The 22575-nt window shown below is 33.7% G+C and overlaps 1 protein-coding gene across 1 annotated transcript in view; it reads left to right on the top strand.

The window, feature by feature from the left end:
* The window catches only part of Hcn1 (hyperpolarization activated cyclic nucleotide gated potassium channel 1), a 329950-nt gene that overhangs the window by 271443 nt on the left and 35932 nt on the right, over positions 1–22575 (top strand). The window contains exon 5 of the mRNA XM_033760857.1: positions 3627–3867. Within this exon, the coding sequence (XP_033616748.1) occupies positions 3627–3867 (241 nt within the window). The remainder of the gene's footprint in view (positions 1–3626; positions 3868–22575) is intronic.

Below are 22575 nucleotides of genomic sequence, written 5' to 3'. Positions count from 1 at the left end.
TTTTTTTTTTTTTTTTTTTTTGATACGGGAGATCAAACTCTGGTCCTTGCGCTTGCAAGGCAGGTGGTGGAACCTCTGAGCTAAATCCCCAGCTCTGAGGCCATACTCTTAAGTGAAATAAATAGGACACACATATGTAAATTCTGAATAGTTTCTCTGCTGTGAGAAATTGAAAATGTAAATAAGGATTAAAATGAATAATTGATGATGCAAAATAGGAAGCAAAGGTCTAAAGGAATAAGGGAATTGGGAAGGGTAGGGAAAGGAAAGAAGTGAAAGGAAAAAATGGAAATAGTCTTTGTCGATAGGGAGGAGGGCAGGAGGGGTTGAAGGGAAGACAGTGGAATGGGGAAAAAACAAGAACCAAGATACATCATCTAAAGGTACATGATGGCAATGATGAATGTAACTGTACTGTATACCTGAAAAGTACCCACAAAAGAATTCAAGAAAAAATATATTAGTCATAATTAGGATATTAGAGATAATTTCTCTAAGAAAATATACCATAAAGACATAGACTGATGAATAAGAGCTTTTAGAACTTTTTGTTTTTTTTTTGTTTTTTGACACAGGGTCTCACTATGTAGTTGAGACTGACCTGGAACTTACTATGTAGACCAGGGTGGTCTCGAACTACAGTGATCCTCCTGCCTCAGCCTCCTGAGTGCTGGTATTACAGGCCTGTGCCACCACACCCAGCTAGAGCTTTTGCTTCATTTCTTTATTCATGTGATTCTTTCTACCACATTGTCTCAATATGAGCAAATTTCATGGGAGGATAAAAGTTTTTAGAGTTCAAGAAGTTTCTGTTTTATTAGAGCTTTCCCTGTCATATACTTATTAAATTTTCAACCAGATTATTTGTGTGGAGGATTAAATTTCATCAAGGGATGGAAAAAATGGACGCACTTCTTCAGTCTGTAAAAATAGTATTAATCTACCAATATTAAACATTATAAATACAAGCAGTTCCAAATGATATATAAGTATATGAGTATATAAGTATAAGTATATGAGTATATAAGCTGTCTACAAAAATATTTCCAATTATTTTCTAAAGTTAAAAAATGAGATTATAGTAAAGTGAATATATTTGTGTAGTTCAAATCAAAAGAACATAAATAATTGTATTTTTTATTTGGAAACACTTACTTCCTCTATAATCTGAGTTATTTTCAGTTTCCTACATGATATTATTCTCTTGTTTTACACGTCAAATCATTTCTCTGTTATCTTCTAACTCTGTTTCATCTTTGATTTTTCTATAGAAGTGTATTGAATAATAAAAAGCATATCTTTTATATACAGGAGACTTGTTTCCAAGCCATTTGTTTGAAAAAGCATTCCGAGTGTTTTTAAAATAAAACTAATCTTTGTGAACATTTTTGTCCACACTGAAATCCTTTTCCTCCTTTTCATTCATCATATTCTTCCCTCCCTCACCCCTGTCTGCCTTCCTTCCTCCTTCCTTTTTTCTTTTTTTTTTCCTTTCTTCCTTCTTAAATCAGCATGGATATCTATCAAGCACTTACTACGCCCTGGTCAGGAATACAGCGGTTCACCTGATGCTTGAGTGCTTCAGCAGCAGCTAAAATTGATCATAGATCGCCATAGATACAGCCAACCATGAAGTCAACTACGTACTATCTGGGTTTCCAAACGCTCCCCCAAGTGCCAAATGTAGTATCGTCTTCTTATCTTTGCTGCTTTGTTGAGATTCTTGATTATTGTTATTGATTTTTAAATAGTTTAGTCATCTTCCTTGAAACGCCCCATTGGAGACACTTATCTGTTCTGTGAAACTAACAAGAGTTGTTGAGGATAAAACTTTCCCCTTTCCAAGGTGTATCTGAAATACTGTGCCCTCTGTCTCAACTGGAATTTTTAATTAAATTTGTTTTCTAATTGATATGTAAATTAAAGAAATTATATATTTTATCGGGTGCCCTGCGATGTTCAAATACATGCTTTTGATATATAATGTTGGAATCAAGGTAAATACACCTGTCTACTGAGATTTTTATCATTTCTTTTGCATGGAAACATTTAAAATCCTGTTTTCTAGCTTTTTAAATTGTAGAACACATTATTGTTATCTACAGTCCCCTTTCTGTGCAATGGCATACCAAAACTCCATACTCCTAACTTTAATTCAGTGTTAGGATAAATCTCTTCAAATCTCTCCTTTCTTTCTACTTTCTCTGGTCTCTGACAGCCATCATTTTACTTCTACATGATTAACTTTTTTAGATTCCATGTATGAGTGTGATTATGCAGTACTTTGTCTTTCTGTGCCTGACTTACTTTATGTAAATAATGATCTCTAGTTTCACCCACATTGTCAGAAATGACAGGATTTTTTCTCTTTTATGATAGAGTAGTTCTCTATTGGGTATAATTACTACTTTCTTACCCATCAGCTAGAATTTTTTACCTACCCCAGGATGACATTAGATCATTTTATGAAGCAAGATCATGGACATGTTTTTCAGTCTTGGCATCATGGAATTTTTAAAATTTTTAATTCTTATTAGTACATGCTTGCACTACATAATGACTACATTCATAGTGCCGAGTTGGTACATGTATACAACAGATTTTAATTCTTTTTTTCATCCCCTTCCTACCTGCTCTCTCTCTTCCCTCAGCACTCAGACTCTGTTAATACCTCTATTTCATGATGCTCCCATCCCATCACTTAGCAGAGATGATTTCAGATTTCAGTTTCTGTGCCTTTTAAGCAGGACAACAAATTCATCGCAACCATTCTTCACTGGGGTTCTTTGGTGAAGGAATTTCTCAGAAATGGCACTGTGGTAAAACTCAGATTTTCATTGTCTATTCTATGTCACATGTCTGATTTACAAAAAAGTTTTTCTTTCCCATATAGTTATTTTAGTCCAGGGATATAATCTGGACCAGAATCTACATAAATATACATTAATATGCAGATCTTTTAATTTACAATTGGCATAACTATAGAAATCAAACCAGTAAGTCCCTCCAGTCTAAGACTTTCCTCAGAAACAAGAGGCTTCGGAACAAGGGATTTTCCATTCTGCTTCTGTCACAGTTTAAATTTATAATTTTAGAATAGTTTCTTTTGAATAAGCTTTTTAGTCTTTTGCCCATTTTTCTCATTGTAAAGTGAATGACAATAACAAAAACTGTTGTCTACTAGACCCTTATTTCAGCTTCCTACTAGATTGTTTCACAGATGGGATGCAGACATGTTGTAGCTACCAGGAAGTGATGTGTCTTCCTTCTTTATAGCCAAAAGATAAAAAGAAGACTAATATGCCATCTTTGGGAAGGTCTAATTTCATAAAAAGAATAAAGAAATGGGAAGTTTTAGAAAGTAAAACTTTTATATATTTAATTAACATTTATTGAATATTTAATATGTTTCTTTACTATACTAGGTGCTTGGAAAACAGCATTTCAACACAAACACAGCCACAATCCTCGACCACAATATGTAAATTATTAGAATTGATGTATTTTTTTATTCTGAATTAAAACTGCAGTGTTATATTCCCTTTGTTTTTATATTTCAGTACTTTCATTTCTGCCAGATATGATTAATATCTCCCTTAATACTTGTTTCCTCTCATCATCATTAGGAGATAGTCAACTTCAACTGTCGAAAACTGGTGGCTACAATGCCTCTGTTTGCTAATGCGGATCCTAATTTTGTGACGGCCATGCTGAGCAAGTTGAGATTTGAGGTCTTTCAACCTGGCGACTACATCATACGAGAAGGAGCTGTGGGGAAAAAAATGTATTTCATTCAACATGGTGTTGCTGGTGTCATCACCAAGTCCAGTAAAGAAATGAAGTTGACAGATGGCTCTTACTTCGGAGGTTAGTAAAATGTAAAATGCAGCTAATGTGAAATCTAAATTGCCTGTTACGTGTGTTTTCTTCACAATTTTAGAGATATCATAATGTTGATTTATTGACTTTCAGCATGAACTTGCATTTGAATCCTGATAACAATGTCTGTAATGTTTTCATATTTCATGATCCCAAGTTTCATTGCATATGTGTTCACTACTGCATTGGCTGTGGTATTGCTTCAAGTTCTTTAACCAAATCCAAATAATCATGGTCTAAACTAATGGCAAGTGTATTTTTCTCTTAGATAAAACCCTTCTAGGTTTGGGTAGCTCTCTCCACAACAGTTTTCAGGGATCCGATCCATTTATTTATTATGTGACATCCACTAGCAGTTTTTTTTTCTTTTTATTTCTTTCTCTTTTTCTTGTCTCCATGAGAGGAACTGATTTTTTTCTACCACATTTTGGTGTAGCTTACAGAGCGGTGTGAAGAAAACAAAAGAAAAGCTAGCCATCTTTTTTGCATATACAAAAGTTGCCAATGTCACTGCTCTTCACATAATAATTGGCCAGAATTTAGAGAATCACTGCCAGCTCTCAGTAAGGACTGTCACTTAGCTTATAGAAGGAAAATTTTATTCTGACTTAGAGTTTCAGAAGTTTCAGTCCTTGACCTGTTGGTTCAATTTCTCAGGGTCTGAGGTAAGGAAGAAGGCTATGTTGGAAGGGCATGGTGGAGCACCACTGTTCACCTCACTGTAGCTGAGAAGCAGAAGAGGAAAGAGCTTGCAGGGAGCAACCCGATACCTGATGAAAAAGTCTTTCAAATGATCCCACCTCATAAGTTTTCTTCATCTTCCCTATCAAGTTATGGGGATAAGCCACAATGGATTAATGCATTGATGAAGTTAGAGCTCTTATGACCCAATTGCCTCTGGAAATACACACACACACAAAACTGTATTTTAATTTTCAAAGAGTTGAACAATTTAGCTAAGTTGACAGTCAAGATTAGCCATCATAGATGAGAAATGTGGCTTCTAGTAGATGGCAGCTTACCTTGGAATTTTTTCTTACCTTTGGAATTTTTCCCCATGAATAATCAATATTATGTAATTATATATGTACAAATATTGCCTTGGAATTGAATTACTTGGTCAAAACATGCATATTTTTATTTTATTTTTGGTACCAGGAATCAAACTCAGGGCCTTGCACTTGCCAGGCAGGTGCTGAAATGTGTGTGTGTGTGTGTGGTACCGGGGATCGAACTCAGGGTTTTGTGCTTGCGAGGCAGTCAGTAGAACCACTGAGCCAAAATCCCTGGCCCAATATGTTAATTTTTAAACTAAGATGAAAAACACCAAATTTCTTTTTGATAAAATTCTGTTTATGTTCAAAATACATTTTTCTTTTGTTCTCTTAATAAATATGAATGTGACTTTCCTATTTAGTTTACATATCTATTATTTCTACTGAATAATACTTTTTTATAGATAGATTTATCAACCACTTCTGGTGTTTGTTCCTATCCTATACATATTTTTATGGTATTGTCCTTGTAAACTCAGGTAATACAAATATCTCTAACATAACTTTTATATATGCTATAAATATAGTCTCCAAAACTTGTGTATTTCTTATCTTTGCTCATGGCATATTTTGTTGCTCTTTTCCTTCTTACTGTCAGTTTCAATATATACATCCTTTCCTGAAAGGTGTTAGAAATTTTTTGTTCCTCAGCTGAGTTCTGCAAGTGCAACATTAAGAAAATATTTTCCATATTTTCTTCTATCTAATTTGATCATATAATTGTGCTTATTGTATTATTATAACTTACTATATTTTATTATTATAGTACATACTCTATTTTTCTTTTAGTATTAATCCAAATTCTACTCTTTAGCATCATGTAAAGTAAGATTCTCTAATGTATTCCCCAAAGAGATGATTTTTCATAACTACCAATAGGGGATTTGGCACTTTTTTCTAGGTTCTTAATGTTTCTTCAGTGAAATGTCAATTTTAAGAAATTTTCCTTAGTTACAGTTCAGATTTTGAATTTTATTAAATACTGGTTTTGAATTTATCTAAATTACCATATAGTTATTAACCATTAATCATTTGTGCTTCATTCAGTAAAGCACATTAACTAAAAGTAATCTCCTTCTTTGACTTTTTGTTCGCCATATAGACAATTTTGAAATTTCTTTCTTTTTCTTCCCACTCTTCCTTCTTATCAGAATGAGTCTGTGTTGCCTCATCAGTACTTTTGTTCAGAAAAAAAAAAAAGAATTATGAAAAGTTAAGAATCTAACAAGGTCTACTTCAGAGAGCACAGAACTTGTTTGAGTGAAGAAAAAATAGAAAGGAAGTGATTAAAATCTGATGGGGTAAGAAATAACAGTACACATGTGCAGAACAGGTTTGGAAATAAGTTGTTCAGAAAAGCATCTCTGAGGCAATTTTGGGGTATATGATACATATGTTGAAGAAAAGCTTAGGAAAGAATTTTTAAAGTGTTGTTATGCATTAAGAATGGATTTATGAGGTTGACATATGCTTCATGAATTCAAAGGAACTCTTAATTTCTTTACAGTTATACTAGGCAACATGACTAAGGTTTTGTACAAACACTGAAATATATGCTTCTCTGGGTAAATGCACGTTAAACTTCAGAAAAGTGAAAAGATCAGTGACTGCAGTGTGAGCCTTCAGGGAACTTCTGAGAAAAATTATTTTTCCTGTTGTATTATTTCTTTAATACAGTTTTACATCTCTGTTGTCTGCAATTTTACTGTTTATGTAGCTATTTTTGTGATCCCCCAGTCACTTTAGATATTGTGTTTTTCTAACCCAGAGAAATAAAAATTTAAGGAATTTTACAGAAGTTTAAACAATGTGGACATTGCCAATTATTTGAAGTCTTACTAGAATACACAAATAGAGACACTTGTGTATGATTCTTTGTACTCTTTATTCACTAAACTACTCAGATTTTCTACTTATGAGCAATCATTCAGTTTATCTAATTATTCATATATTGAGTAGATAATATACTCTCATGGGAAACTTGTATCTCTGCCAAAATCATACTTTAGGCTTTCTAATGTAATTGAGTGGAAAGAAAATCTAAGTATTATAAAAAAAAAGATGATCCCACATTATACACAGGTAGATAAATGTATTGATATGTGCTTCATTTTTCACTCTTAAATAACTTTTATTTTCTTTTTATTTGGAACAGTTTTATATATTGAAATTACTGAAAAGATTATGCTAAGAATTTCTATATAAACATTTATATGTCAAAATTAATGAATCGATATTGATACATTATTCAAGTATTTAATAACAAATACATTTTATTCAGATTTTCTCTTTTATAACCAATAGTTTTTTCACTTAGGATATCACTTATAATACCATATTACCATGTAATGATTTCTTAGGGTACTCTTGATAAAGTTTTTAGACTTCCCATTTTTTTTAATGAACTTGAGAGTTTTGATGAGTACTCCCAAGATATCCTATAAAAAGTTTTGTTACTTAGAATTTATGTGATTCAATTTTCCTGATCTAAAGATTACAATAATGTTTTTGAGAGGAAAATCACTCACATGAAATATCATTCTCATCATATAATATCAAAATATAGTATCAATATATCTTATCACTATTGGTATTAATCTTCATCAACCAGCTGGGTAGGATTTATCAGGCTTTTCCACTGTAAAGTCACTTTTTCTTGCCCGCTAATTCCATGGTAATCTCTTTGGAAAATAATAACTACAAATAGTCCAAGATTTAAGAGTGAGGAATATGGTTTCATCACCTTAAAGACAGAGTATTATATAAATTATTTGAAATTATTTTGAGCAGGAACTTTATTCTGTCCATTATATATTTATTCAGTTCATCTTGGATATTTCTTACCTAGTTTAGAATAACTGGTTTTTCCAAAGATCATTTGATTCTATGATTAGATAAGTGTTTTAAGTCATGATCTGGACACTAAATATTCTTATTCCTACTGGGATGTCTTTACCTGTAGACCCTCTCAGCTGATAAAACAAAGTTATGGACACACACACACACACACACACACACACATAACCTACTATCCTGTGTATATGCACACATATTTCTTTCTATATGTAGCCCTATGTGTATGAAGCTAAATATGAGTCCATACTGTTTTCATTTTTTACATGGAATATTATCACATGTCATATGCCAATTTCCACCTATTTCTTATTTCTGACTGCTCACGACAATAAAATACTAAGTCCTCACCATCTTTCAGCTGCCTACTTTGTTGGTCAGTTCTAGTATACATATTAAAGTTCTTTATAGTTGCTAACCTGGAAAAGCACAAGTCTTATGAGTTAGTTTGCCTTCATTGTATGGCAGTCAATCCACTGATTTCCAAAGGTCCTGAAGTCAGCATCTTATCCCAGTCCCATCAATGAGAATTATTCATACAGTTTTAATGCATTTATACTATTTTGTGCATTTCATCCTGTGATCGTCTGACCTCCTAAATTCTTTTCAAATTTGCATACCATAAGTTCCCTCCTTGTACTGTAATATTATACAGGTTTCAGCATATGCACAACATTGCACAGAACAGTTTCATCTCTATGTGTCACTTAGTAAGGCATCTCCCCTTCCCAAGTCCATAGCAGCTACTAATCTGTTTTAAGTTTACCATTTTTATAAAAGTTATGTAACTGGGTCACACAGTATCTAGTATTATGTAAGAGATTTATTTAGTTTCACTTCAATTATTATTTCCTGCTTTATAGGAAATTGCACTTTGTGTATTAGCTTTATATCCAAAGACCTTGAAATATAGTCCCTTACTAGTTATAGGAGGTTTGTTAATTTTTTGTGAATTGTTGTTAATTCCAGTATGATGCTAGGTGAGTGGGGTTTCTTTATTTTCTTAATCATACTGATGAATTCTCTTCTACTTCTTTTTGGAGACTTTTTAAATAATCATGAATGAATGTTAAATATTATGTTTTTTCTTTGTCGTTTCTTATGTTTTTCTCTTCTTCTTTAGCTTGTTAATGTGGTAGATTATATTGATTGAGTTTGATTTTGAATGTTGAAACAGATTTTCATGCCTGAAGTACTTTAACTTATTAAAATATATAAAAATGTTTGTATTTGATTAGCTCTATTTTTTACAACTTTTGTGTCTTTCTTCATAATACTGTTCTATACTTTTTCATTCCTGTAGTGGATTTGCTGGTTTTTGTGTCAGGTATTTCTCACATCTTAGAAGGGATTATGATGTCCTCTCACTGTTCTATTTTCAAAATAGATGGTAGAGAGTCTATTTCTTTGCTTCCTCAAACATTTGGTAAACTAATAAGAACGTTGAGAACTGGTGATTCAGTTTTTGCAAGGCCAATAAGTTATCCACTCCATTTATTTACACCATAGATGCAAATTTAATTTGTTTAACTTATGTGTTTCTCATTTTGTGAAATTTTGCTTTCCTAGAATTGCTTCAGTCTGCATTTTTCAGTCTAAACTTTTTTCAAAGATGTGCAGTGCAATTTTATTCATTTCTTTTATGTTTTCTAGTTTCAATTTTATTGATTTTGATTACAAATTTTCTTTCACCTTTATTCTGGCTTTGGACTTAACTTACTCTTCTGATTCTATTTTGTTACTGTGAAAGCTTAAATTATTGATTTTATACCATGCTTCTTTCATTCTAATACATATATTTAGTGTCATATAATATAGATTTCTGACCAAGTACTGCTTTGTCCACCTCTCACAAATTAGATGACACATTTAAATCTTTTAGATTAAAATAATTTTGAGTATCTCCTGTGACTTCTGTCTTGATTCATATCCTATTTAATATATTTTAAAGATTTGGGTATTTTCTAGCTATCTCACTGTTGTTAATTTTTAATTCAATTCCATTGTGACCTGAGACTTTACCTTGTACAATTGCTGTTATTTTATATTTGCTAAGCTATATGCATCTTATAGCTCTAAATCATGAGAAGAATATATATCCTGCTTTTTCTACTTATTCAACTCAGTGCCCTCAATAAGATTTGCTGTAAAATATTATTTTATTTAGGTTCAGTGCTTTTTGCCTTAGTCATTTGAGGCTATGGTGACATGAAGCAGCTATTAGTCGAATGCAGGGATTTGGAAGCACAAACTTTCCTTGAGCAGTTTGTGGAAAAATATGACTACATTATTTCCAATGCTATTAAACATGTTCCTGGTCTTTGATTTAAACACACACACACACACACACACACACACACACACACACACACACACAAATAATGTAAAGCAGTTAGTATCTTAGAATAAAAATGAGTAGATATATAAGAATCTATAGTTTACAATTCCTACCTGTTTCCATTTTCTTATATGAAGCTTTTAAATTAACAGGACCTACTTTTCTACTCAGAGAATCACTATGTAATTCAGGCTGGTCTTGAACTCGTTATGTAATCCAGGCTGGCACCATGCATGGCTGAGTCAAATTTTATGCCATGCTAGTTTTATATCTGCACTAGTTGAGCATGAAATGATCATACTATTGTTAATCAGAACAGCCAAGTATTGAGTAGGGAATATTCTTTCATCTCTCCTAAAAAAATCTGAAAAAAAAGCCTAATTAATACTTAGAAGTATTAAATGCCTGCTAAATGGAGAACAAAATATATAAGGAGATTTGTTCAAAGAAAGAACAAACTCAGACTTTTGTATTCTGTGTCTAACTTGATATTTTTCTGTGATAGATATATTACTAGATCAATATTCTTTAACACAGAGGTTTTATGTATTTCAGAGAGTAATTCATGCACCACTTCATTCAGCATTCTCAACAGTTTCCAAATAATGATGTAGGAGAGGTAAATGTTTAATGTGTATTAGTTACGTTAATAGGCCTTGAAAATACAACAATGAGCAAGAAAGACAAGTTTCCCACAATTATGGAATTGATCTTTTAGGAAATGACTACATTTTAGAAAAAATAATTTTGTAACAAAGCCCAGAAAATGCTGAAAACTTTAAGCCATGTCATATGGTGACAAGATTTTGGAAAAATTAAGGCAGATGAGAGGATTAAGAAGCATCTCTCACTTCCTAGAGCCATTTAAAGATCAGAGTCCAGGCACATGAGATCACCTGAGAATCTCAGGATTCCTATTGAAAGTGAAGGTAAGTCAGGGCAAAGCACCTCCAATGTTTGTCTTCATGGCCGAGGTCAGATGGATAGTGAGCCAGTGGGTGCCAGGACACTGATGGTGTAGGTGTTTGAAAAAGGAATTCCTGGACTTCTAGAATCTTCCTATAATGGAAATTTTATAGTCATAAAACAGCCTTTACAAGTGAGACAAATGAAGCTCACAGTAGTTAAATAATGTGACCAAGGCCATGTACCTAAAGAAAGACAAAATCAGGTTTCATATTCAGCTGTGAATTTGAACTTCAGATTACTGCATATTCTTGTGTTGTTCCTCTACCTCTAGAATGGGGCTTGATTATATTCTAGCATTTAGAATTCATCTGTATGCCCGGTCTTACCATCTCTTTAAAGCAGTCCATAGTCCCCACATTTTTTGCTAAACCTTTTTAAAATCTCTTTATATTCTACTTCATTAAATTAATCAAATTGTTAATATTTTATCCCCTGAATAGGCAGAATGGTTAATATGCTTTTCATTCAATTTTCAGCTAATGTAGCTTTGTGTCAATACTTCATTATTTTAAAGAAAAGCTTTCATTTTCTTAATATAAGGCATCTTTTTCATTGAGTTTGTTGGTACTTTTTAAGGATATAGTAGTTACATTCATCATTGGGAGTCATTCATAAGAAAATGGATGCACATTGAGGCCATACTCTTCAGTGAAATAAATAAATGATACGTGTATATAATGCATTTTTAATTATTAATAACTGGTACTCACCTCTTTGTAGTGTTGGCTTTCCATGCTAATTTCTTAACTTTCATCCAATCTCTTAACTTTAATTCAAAACACCTATCTCACAAGTTCTTCTGATATGATATTAAACAATGCCATCAGAAGGGAAACAGTCTCCCTAAATATGTTGTTAGATGCTGCTTAATAAGACCTTACTCTTTTCTGGCTTTGAGGAGATGACTAGATGCTTGATATAAGCTTCTGTGTAATGTACTAATTAGAACTTATACAATGAATAGATTAAGGGACAGATGGATAGGTGGACGAATTGATGGAGTTGTCTCCAGTCTTTATCTTTTCTTCTTCCTGACGAGCCATAAAATATAAAAAAGCCGTCGGGTACTCCATTCAATTTGGTATTTCTTGTGTAAAACTGTTACTATCCCAAAATAGGAAATCAATACAGATGAAGAAAAGATACAAATGAACTATACGCAATACACAATATTATGTATTTCTAAGAAATTCAGAGTTAAAATTTATAAATTATTTTCTAATTTTGAATTGCTCTCTCTATATTAACAATTAAATAATATAGTTCTAGAATCTAGAGCAATGCTAACAAGAACTTTCTGTGGTTATAGAAATGTACTCTACTCAGCACTGCTCAATAAAGAAGCCATGAACCATATGCAGCAATTGAGCATTTGAAATGTGACTGACGATATTTATTTGGATATTTGTTTCAATATAATTATTTCACTAAATATTAATATCTGTGTAAGTTTAATATCTATCATATTGGACAAAATATTGTAGTGTAATAGTAAAGAAGATTTGCAAGGGAATTTTTAATCTAGAATGGGTAACGTATTTTATTTATGCTCTTTCTTTGTTTCAATAAAACTTGTTTTTTAATTTTAGCAATCTATAGTAACAAGCAGTGGGCCACACTTACCCCGCCAGCTATAGCTTGCCAAGCTCTGCTTCAGAAGGTCAGATTCACAGAGCGCAAGTTCAAAAGATGGGATGTCTAGCATGTGCAATGCTCTGAGTTCAATCCTCAGTACTGCGCATACAGGAGTTCATGAAATATCACCTGTAGAAAGATAAGCCTAAACATTTGCGTTGTTTATTCCACTTTGAATATCTCAGTGTTTATGGTCAATTCTAATGGAAAAACTAGTATTTTAGGTTTAGTTCAAATACAGGCTGCCTTATTTTGTATCTAGGCTCTACCATACCTAGATTTTTGACCTTGGTCAAGTAACAACTTTTCTGAACTTTTTCTATTCATCTATTTTCTTTCTGCTTTTTTCTTATCTTAGAAATTTTCCAATATTTGAAATATTGATTGTTTTGTGTTTAGTTCCATATATCCGTGACTTAATCTGCTTTGTGTTGCTATAACAGAATACCATGAACTGCTTAATTTATAATTAATAGAAATTAGTTTTTCACACTTCTGGATACACTTCTGGATACTGAGAGAGACTTTTTGCTTTGTTACCCCACAGCAGAAGGTGAAAGGGTAGGAGAATATGTCCAGGAAAGAGACAAAAAGGAACAGGAGAGGACTAAACTTATTTTCTTTACAAACTCAATCTTACAATAATTAGCCAACTCTCATAATAAAGACATGATTGAATTTATGGAGGCAAATGTCTCGTAACCTAATCACCTCCTATTAGGCCCTACTTTCCTTTTGCATGGGGGATTCAGTTTCTAGTGCTGGTTCCAACTTTAAGTTTTTAATTTTAGAAGAGATGTTCAAATCATAGCAATCTCTAAGAGTTAATGTATCTCAAAAATCAAGCAACGTACCATATTCCTTTCCTTTTTCCTTTAGCAAGTATGTGCTAAAAATATTCTGTTTTAGGCCATATTCAAAATGTTTGTCATACAGTTGTAAATGACATAAAACTCGACCACCGTGAACATTATATACTATTGGGGAGAAACACAATAAATATTTTTAAATGGATGCATGAAGTAATTTCAAGTAGTACTGAATTTCATGAAAAAACAAGCAAGTTCACGAAAGAATAGTTGGGAAGAAACCTTGGTGAAAAGAAACAGCCTTGTAATGAGACACGTAATCCAAATCCTTATAGTATGGGGATTCACAAAAGAAAGCTTTCGAAGTGAGAGCAGCGGTGGTGGGTCCCCACAACAAAGTGATGCCCATATTGCATCACGATGAATTATGAACTAAAGTAGAGACCAGAAAACAGACCTGGTGGATGTATGTAGAACATGATCTTACTGATAAAGTGATAGTCGTGGGGATAAACAAAGAACTCACACACAGTTTAAAAGGTAATGTAGTGAACAATGAAGGAAACTGATGATGCAGCAGGAAATTGTCGAAGGAACTGCAGTAGAATGAGTAGGCAATAGAAGCCGCAGCCTTCTGAATGCAAGTTTGGCAGCTATGGGTGATAATGAAGCATAAAATATGATCATAAAAGCAAATGCAAATGAGGAATTAAAATAGAAAAGACTTTTGTTAATAAGAAAATAAAATACCAAAGGTAATATGTTGGATGGGGCACACATGCCACTGTTTTAATGGACACAATAACAATATACCTAAACTATAAGAATTATCTATATTTCATCAAAACCCTTCTTGAACAAAATTCAGGATATCCTTTGAGACGTTGTTTTTTCCCTGATGTACTCTTTATATTCTTTTTTTTTAAATTGAGTTTATTGGTACATTTTATGTATGCAGTACAGTTACATTCATTACTGGGATCTTGTACCTTCACATGACAGGTCTTGGTTCTCATTTTTTCCCCTTTGTCCCTGCCCTCACTTCTTCTACCCCTCCTCCCCTCCCCATTTACAAACACTTTATTTCCATTTTTTCATTTTCTCACATTTTTTTCTTTTCCCTTATTACCTTACCCCTACCCTTCCCACTTTCCCAACACCTTTAGCCCTTTTCTTCCTATTTCACATGGTTAATTATCTCATCAGGATCTTATGTACTATTATAGTTTTTCACACCAGAGAAACTATTCAGTATTTACACATGTGTGACTTATTTATTTCACTTAGGAATATATCCTCAATATGTATCCATTTTCCTATGAATGAATCTAATTTCTCATTCTTTATGGCTGAGTAATATTCCATTTATAGAAAAACCACTTTTTATATTTTTCTTATTTTTATTTCCAGTTCTACTTTTTCTTTGTAATTTATTTGCAGAGTTTATATAAAAGATGTATGGCAATGAGGAGACCATAAATTTAAAACACACAGTTACTGAAGATTATTTTACAGTTTTGTTTGTTTATGTCCTTACTTTTAGCACAGTGCCTACTTCCTCATATTTTCTAAATGAATATTTATGGTATCACATCTAATTTTGGAGCCATTTTTAATATATAATATTTTACATTCATTAAGTCAACTAACAAACTTTTCATGAATGATGTCTGCTTGTATGTTTCAATTTTTCAAACATAGAAGTGACTCCTCTTTCTTACTTCTGAAAGTTATTGGCAAAAGTAATAAATATAAACCAGTTAGACTTAGCATTTCGGTGATGTCATACCTGGTACTTGCTATAGATTGAGCATTGATCTCCTTAAATTTGTATGCAGAACTCCTAATCCTAATATGATGACATTTAGAAGCAGGACCTTTGGAAGATAATTAACTCATGAGAGTGGGCCACTCATGAATGGACCTGGTATCCTTATACAAAAAGAGGTAGCTAATTCTTTTTTAATAGATAATGCAAAAAAGTGAGAATCCTGCAACTTTCATTAGAACCGGATCATGCTGGCACCATGATCTTGAACTAGCCTCCCACGAAGAATATATTTCTATTGTATAGATGCTGCTCAGTCTATGCTAATTTGTTATAGCAGCCTAAACTAGGACAGTACCAAATAAAAGAGTAAGATTCTTCAATTTCTTCTTTTTATTCCTATTAGTTTGTTCTACATCTCCACAAGTAGCTTTGAGAGTCAATAAAACTTTGCTGATGAAGATCTTCTTGTCCTACTTTGGCAAATCACTTCATCGTCTGTCACAGGAGGGAGTGATTAATGAGCTAACATTAGTACTTTGAGTTCTATGGATAAAGTTGTGCAAACTATTATTCTGTTGTGACATTTCTTTAAGGATCATTATCCTACTTCATTGTATTTGTGGGTCTAGGAGAGAAATGGAAAAGCACATCTCTGAAAAGCCAAGCATCAGTGGAGTGCAGGAACTGCATAGCAAGCACTTAGCCTAAACCTTTATTTTTAATATACTCTTACCCTTCTTTCATGTTTTTATTTTATATTCTATTTCTATAGGAATAGAATGAGGACAGTGAAGTACAGACCATCTTTCCATGGAAACAATTGGTATTTCCTTTTAAAGAAGTGATTATTCATTTGGAAGAAATGTAAACTTCTTTAAATTTCTCGAAGTCTCATTTTTATTCTAAAGGACAGTTACCATATATATATATATGCTGGGCTTTCTATCACGGTGTAGTATTTGAATTTAGCATAGTCTTCAGGTCTTAGTTGCTAAGTTCTTCAACAAACACAGTTGATGAGTTAAAAGCACTGACCCTTGGACTCTACCATGCGAACAGGTTCATTTGGAAAGCAATGGTGTCCTGCAGCTATTTTATGTGCTTCAGTGCTGTTGGACAGATGGCTGGTTTCTCAGTGTGTCCTCATTTCAACTCTGTCTCTAACTTGCTCCTTTTCCTTATGGCCTTCCTTTCCATGTGGCCTTTCGCTAGTTCTAATAGCAGAGGCTTGGTACTCTCGGTCCAGGTTTTACTTCTAAGTGTAGACCCTCTCTTCATGTCTAAAGACCCAAATATCTCAGACTTTACCACTATACCAGTAATTGCCCTTACTGAATGTGCACTGAATCCTATTTAAAAGGTAATAGTATAAGCATATTTTATTGTTAGGTTGTTTCTGTTTCATATTATTGCAAATTAAAGTTATCAGGTGCTATCTTTAGGAGCAAAACTATAAATAGATTAGGAAGCAGCATGATGTGGCAGTGTACTCAGCATCTGCAGAGTCAGGATCCAGTCCCATTGCTGTGGCTAGGACTTAACTGCCTATCCCCAGGCCATTGAATTCACATCCAAGGGCTTGGGAATCATCATTTATAAAATGAGATTGTTAACATAGCCAGCCTCTACAGTCCCTTCCAGTCCAACAGATCCATTGGAATGGGGCTCTTGGGAGAGATGTATTTGCTTTTCCAGACTCTGTTTAATTTTAGTAATTTTATGAGCATGTAAAATGACTTCTTGCCTACTCTATAGTCCCTGGTATTTTTGAAGAAAGGCTGCATTTTGCTTGGATTTTTATCAGAGCGTGTATTCTAAGCCAAGCAGTTCGCATTTTAAAAAGAAATGGAGGCAGGTGCTATATGAGGTGGTTTATCCTCTGGTGATTAAAACCTAACTGTGCCCTTTTTTTAATGGTTAGTAAACAAATGTAGAAAATTTCAGTGTCAGAGCTATGAAGCTTTTAGAAATGTACCGAGAGAAGGATATTGGTTAGGGACCTCGAGAGATGGTATTGGGTCCTGGGAAAGTTGTAGATCTTTTCATATCTGTTTTCATATCTGAAAAACTCAGGACAAGAGTAATTCTTACCCCATTACTTTTGCTTAAAGGGTTAAATGATTTAACATATGTAAAATGCTTAATTAAGACACTACCTGGTGCCTAGGCTGTGCTTTGTTTTAGGCATTAACCTATGCAAAAGTTCTGGCATGGTATAAAGCAACAGATATGTAAAAGGCATTACCAAGGAATTGCTGATTCAGTGCTCATGTCAAGCGAATGAGTACTTGAGAATATAGTTGTCAGCTTGTATTGGCCCTTGATTTTGTGTTAATCTTCAGCCAATAGCAATGAAGTTTCCTCTAAATGAATCTGTGTGGATAGTTAATGGTAGGGAAGTAATGCTAGAATAAGTAATTTTTATAACTTATTTAAAGATAAACTTAACACTGAAAACTAATTACCTCACTACATTCAGGCATATGTACATACACACAAACACCTACACATGCAAGCAATAATACTCTAGGATTTATAAAGTCCCAATTCTCAAAATAATTGATGAATTATATGTTAGGCCTTATGTTAACTACTTTCACAAATAACTCCATTAGAGGAATGGATTTGAATTTTTTTACCTTAGAAATACAATAGATGTGAGAAGAGAGATGTATTCAAATTTATATAAACATTACAAAATATACGCATGTCTCAAAACTTTCCATAGTAAAATATTAATATGTACAATTTATGTGTTTTTATGATGCAGTTAAAAATAGATTTTAAGAACTACAAAAAATATATGAGCTTTATAATTTTTTAGTTCCAAATTCCCCAATGCATTCTAAAAAAGATGGCAAAACAGGCACATATTTTTCAAAAATATAATGCAGGAACAATTTTCCAAATTGAGGTCAAAGAGGGCTCTAATTTATTTTCTAATCATCTTGTATAAATGAAAAGCCTGAGAGATGCATGGGTTTAAAGACTGGTAGTAGCAGACCTGCATCTATGACTCATGGACCACTGTTGTTATGAGTACATTATCTCTCAGTTTTAATCAGTGACGTTACTCCATAGTACTTTGCGGACTAATGATTTTTTCCACATAGATGGAACTATGAAACCCATTAGATGCCCAGTCATAGGCACACGTGCCTACGCAACTGCACAAACACATTTACCCTATTGCTAAAAAAAAATCTGAATTTGTTACTTCTAAGATTGCTCGAAAAAGGTGTGCTTTGACCTATCTATTATACATGGAAACACTTCTCCATGGCTGAATTTACTTGGCGAGAAGAGTGAAATTATGGTCAGAAGAGTTAACATTAAGATAAGGAAGGGGAAAATGTTTAGTCATTTTTCCATTCATTTGTTAGAACATATTTGTAGTACACAATGTTCACGTTCCTCATGGAGAGTTGATGCATGCATATAATGCATCCCAATTGCTTTTTTCATCCCCTTTCCATCCATCCACCCCCGCTCCATCCATCTCTTGATCCCTTTTCTTTCTTTGGTATATGTTTGCAGTACGTAAAGTTTACATTCCTTGTGTGGAGTTGGTACATATGGAACACATCTGAATTCTTTTTTTATCTCATCCCCCATCTTTGCTCCCCTTGTCCCTTTGAGAAATACCCTTCTTTCTATTTCTTTTCTTTTTTTGGTACTGGGAATTGAACTCTGGTACTTGTGCTTGCAAGGCAGGCTCCGGAACCACTGAGCTAAATCCCCAGCCCCTATTTCTTATTATTTATCTTTTATTTTTCTCTTTATACTTCGGGTTTCTCATATAAAAGAAATTTTGCAGTGTTTAAGCTTGTGTGTCTGATTTATTTTAAAGTGTATGTTTGTGCCTCCTACCATGTGTTACAAGAGAAACATATGAACACCTCATTAATACTTTAGTGGTATGCGATGAATAGTTTCCTTTGCTGAGGTATGCATTTATACACCAAATAAAGAGATGTCTTAAATATTTTTGATACAAGCAAGTCATAGATAATCAAGACATTTATAGTTTTCGATATGAATGAGAGTTAGTTGGAGACTAAAATAGAGCATTTGATATTTTAATGAAATATCATTAGAGAGAGATCATCTTGACAACCTAGATGGTGGCAGGAAAGAACACAGACTCTGAATCATGCATTGAATTAAAGTACCCTGAGGCAGGGCCTATAGAGAAAGCCAGATACAGGATGTTAATTGAAAAGAGAAAGCCCCTAGAATAAAATCCTGTGTCAGGATGTTTAGAAAGATCAGCAGACCACTCCTGAATCACCATCTTGGGGAGAATTGGGGTGCCAGCACTTCAGCAGAGGCCTGGCTGATGAAATAAACTCAAAATCACTCTAACATCCCCACCTGAAGAAAGATCACTACTAGTGAGATAGTCACCATCCAGGGCTTCAGAGAAATTGAAAGCAAGAAAATAGTGTGTAAGCTCGTACCAGTGGACACTCAGAAATTTAAAAACAAATAAAAACAAAACAAATATACCACCGTGATTGGGACCTAAGTTTGAACATTGACAGGACTGCATCTTAGGGCTGTGCAGGCAAGCATCGTCTCCTCGCAGTAGGACTCTGGAGAAAGGAAGAGGGTAAACCAACCCAGAAATAAGTGGTCACCCACTCTTTCCCCCTACAACTGGAGCACTGTACTGCTGAGACACCTGCCCGGGCTACTGAGATATGCCGTTAGGGGATTCTGTAACACCTCCTGCCAAGGACTCCTGAGGCAAGGAAGCCATTGACTGCACAGGTTTGTTGGTTAGAGAGTGACACTCTGCAGAGAAATGTAAAAAACTGTGGCTACAGCAACAGAGTGGTACTTAGATTAGAGGTCTTCTGGGGATACACTACTTACAAAGCGTGTGAATGGAAAATGTGGACATGGCAATGGGATTTGCTCTGCAGTGAAATCAGGAGGAGTGGTGAAAGTTGATATAAAACCTGGTGCTGGGCCAATTGCACCGCATCTTCCTTTCCCCGAGTTAACTGAGATGGTCAGTTCCTGGGACAGAGACAGAGGTCCACAGCTTTCCAGGAGTCTGGCCTGTACAATTAAAGTTTTCACTTCCTTGGACTTTGTAAGATACTTTTAAGAACAAAGCACTTCCCGATGCTTCCTGACTAAACAGGATATTGGAACAATTGATATAATGAATCTTAATTCCTGAGATAATTTTTAGACGATAATATGTATAGCTGTGCATTTATTAGTAGTACTTAGATGAGATTTGATAGAATACTAGAACTTATACTTTCTACAAGATCATGCACTAAAGAAACTACATAACTACAGAAAAGTATTATCTATGTTCCAGTGAGAATGTAGACTAATCCTTCTTTATCTTCTCTCAAATGTATATTGCCTTTTTAGACTCTAATTAGAAGTAGAATAATCTAGACAAGTGTCAATTTCCACTTTCTGAGAATTCTGTTTTTATTTTTTGTTTGCCTTCAGTACCTGTAGTACCTGGACATTTTATCTATAACTATACATTTTGAAATATAAAAATGATCTGAAGTAAATTATTTGGTAATTCTGGAGTCTGAATTTTCTCACTTGACATTTTTCTGTGGCTAAAGATGCAAATGTGTGATCCCTCCCTTGCGTTGTGTGAACACAACCTTCGCAAGATAAATTGTTATAGATGAAGATTAGTAATCTTACTGGGCTTGTTTGTTTGTTTGTTTTGAGCAGTAATATGACCATTGTGGAAAGACAAGATGTTACAGGGAGAAGTGTATGCATTATAAATTTCAAAATGCTTGTTCATGTCCTGACAAGCACTCTTAATGGAAAACTGCAGGCAAGCTAAATAAGGAGATTGAGTGTTCTCGAGTAAATCCATTCTGAAAATACTGCTTTGCATCTGGGATTTTTATTCCAGAATACATTGTGCTGTGAGATATCATAAAAGGAAATTATAAAATTGATTATAACCCCTCTTTCTCAAACCTAAACATTATCCATTAGAACATTACAGTTGTCAAAGCCTTAGTTATTACATAGATACCGTACATATTTTTAATTATAGTTTTTTTAAAGTTCCATTTTTATGTTTATCCACAAACAATAAAGAAAGAAAACTTACAGGCAAAATCACGGTGAGCATCTTATAAATGTATCATTTATTCATAAAATGCTGCTGAACAAATTTTTGGTCACTTCTGATTTATGGAGCTTATCTGAATCATGGTTCTCACAATCACCATGTTTTTATCTGGATTTGAGCTCCTACCTTGCAATTTTGCTAGAGAACATAGATTATTTTTGGAAACAAAACAAACTCAACATCCCTGCCATCATCAGGTGGAATATCTTTGCCAAAAATGTTTAAGTGGAATACCACGCTAATGAAATTCATTGTCTTAAAAATGTCTTAGTCTTTTCCACCTCAGGAACACCCCAGAATAAACCTAATTCCCACTGCCTTAGTGGTAGAAGTCTATAAAGATATAAGGAGAGAAAAAAGCACTCTGGGGTATGAAATTTCATTTCTAGACTAGAGGATAGCATTTTAGAAGTTTATTTGGGACTTAACATTCACGTCTTTGTGTTAGCTGTGTGCATTGGTCTTGAAACAAATCTCGGAGCCTCTGAGAGTAGCCAAGGAGAGGAAAGGTAGACTTCAACAGCAAAAGGCCAGTGAATAAATAACCTTAGGGGGCAAATTATACCCTAAAAGAATGGGTACGTCTTTTCATGTAAATTCTCTTCTTTTCTGTAAATCTAATGACATTACCACAATTACAGAGATTTAGGCTTGAATTTCCCCAAGCACAGTGGGGGAAGAAAATGTAGTGAACATGTCAGTGAGAATCTTTCCAGAGAGTTCGGAACTTCGGAAACATCTACATATTTGAACTAAGAAAAAAGTCCTTAAAGAAAAATCTAAGCATTAAAGCTAACAAATAACAAATAATACACAATTGAAATAAAGAGAAACATTTCTGTCCATACATCAGCAATCACATAATCACACGTTCTAGGTATGCATTATCTCTTTATCACTGCTTTAGAGAGGAAATGATATGAATTACTTCTGCTTCTTCGCTGCAGAAAATCATTCTGAGCTGAAATATTTCCAGTTCACCCGAAGTGAAAAAGGACCTTAAATATGTGCTTGGAAATTGATTTTAAGGCAGCATCTCACCCTAAATTACAAAATGAAAGCTTCTTGAGAAATATGACTGAGTTTAATAGATTAAAGTGTTGCCCCGATTCTTTTTTTTTTTTTTTTTTTAA

This window comes from Fukomys damarensis, unplaced genomic scaffold, assembly GCF_012274545.1.
Source record: "Fukomys damarensis isolate Sample0158 unplaced genomic scaffold, DMR_v1.0_HiC HiC_scaffold_1, whole genome shotgun sequence".
NCBI classification, from domain to species: Eukaryota; Metazoa; Chordata; class Mammalia; order Rodentia; family Bathyergidae; genus Fukomys; species Fukomys damarensis.
The sequence above is the reverse complement of the archived record's forward strand: the minus strand, read 5'-3'. Positions and strand labels throughout refer to the sequence as shown.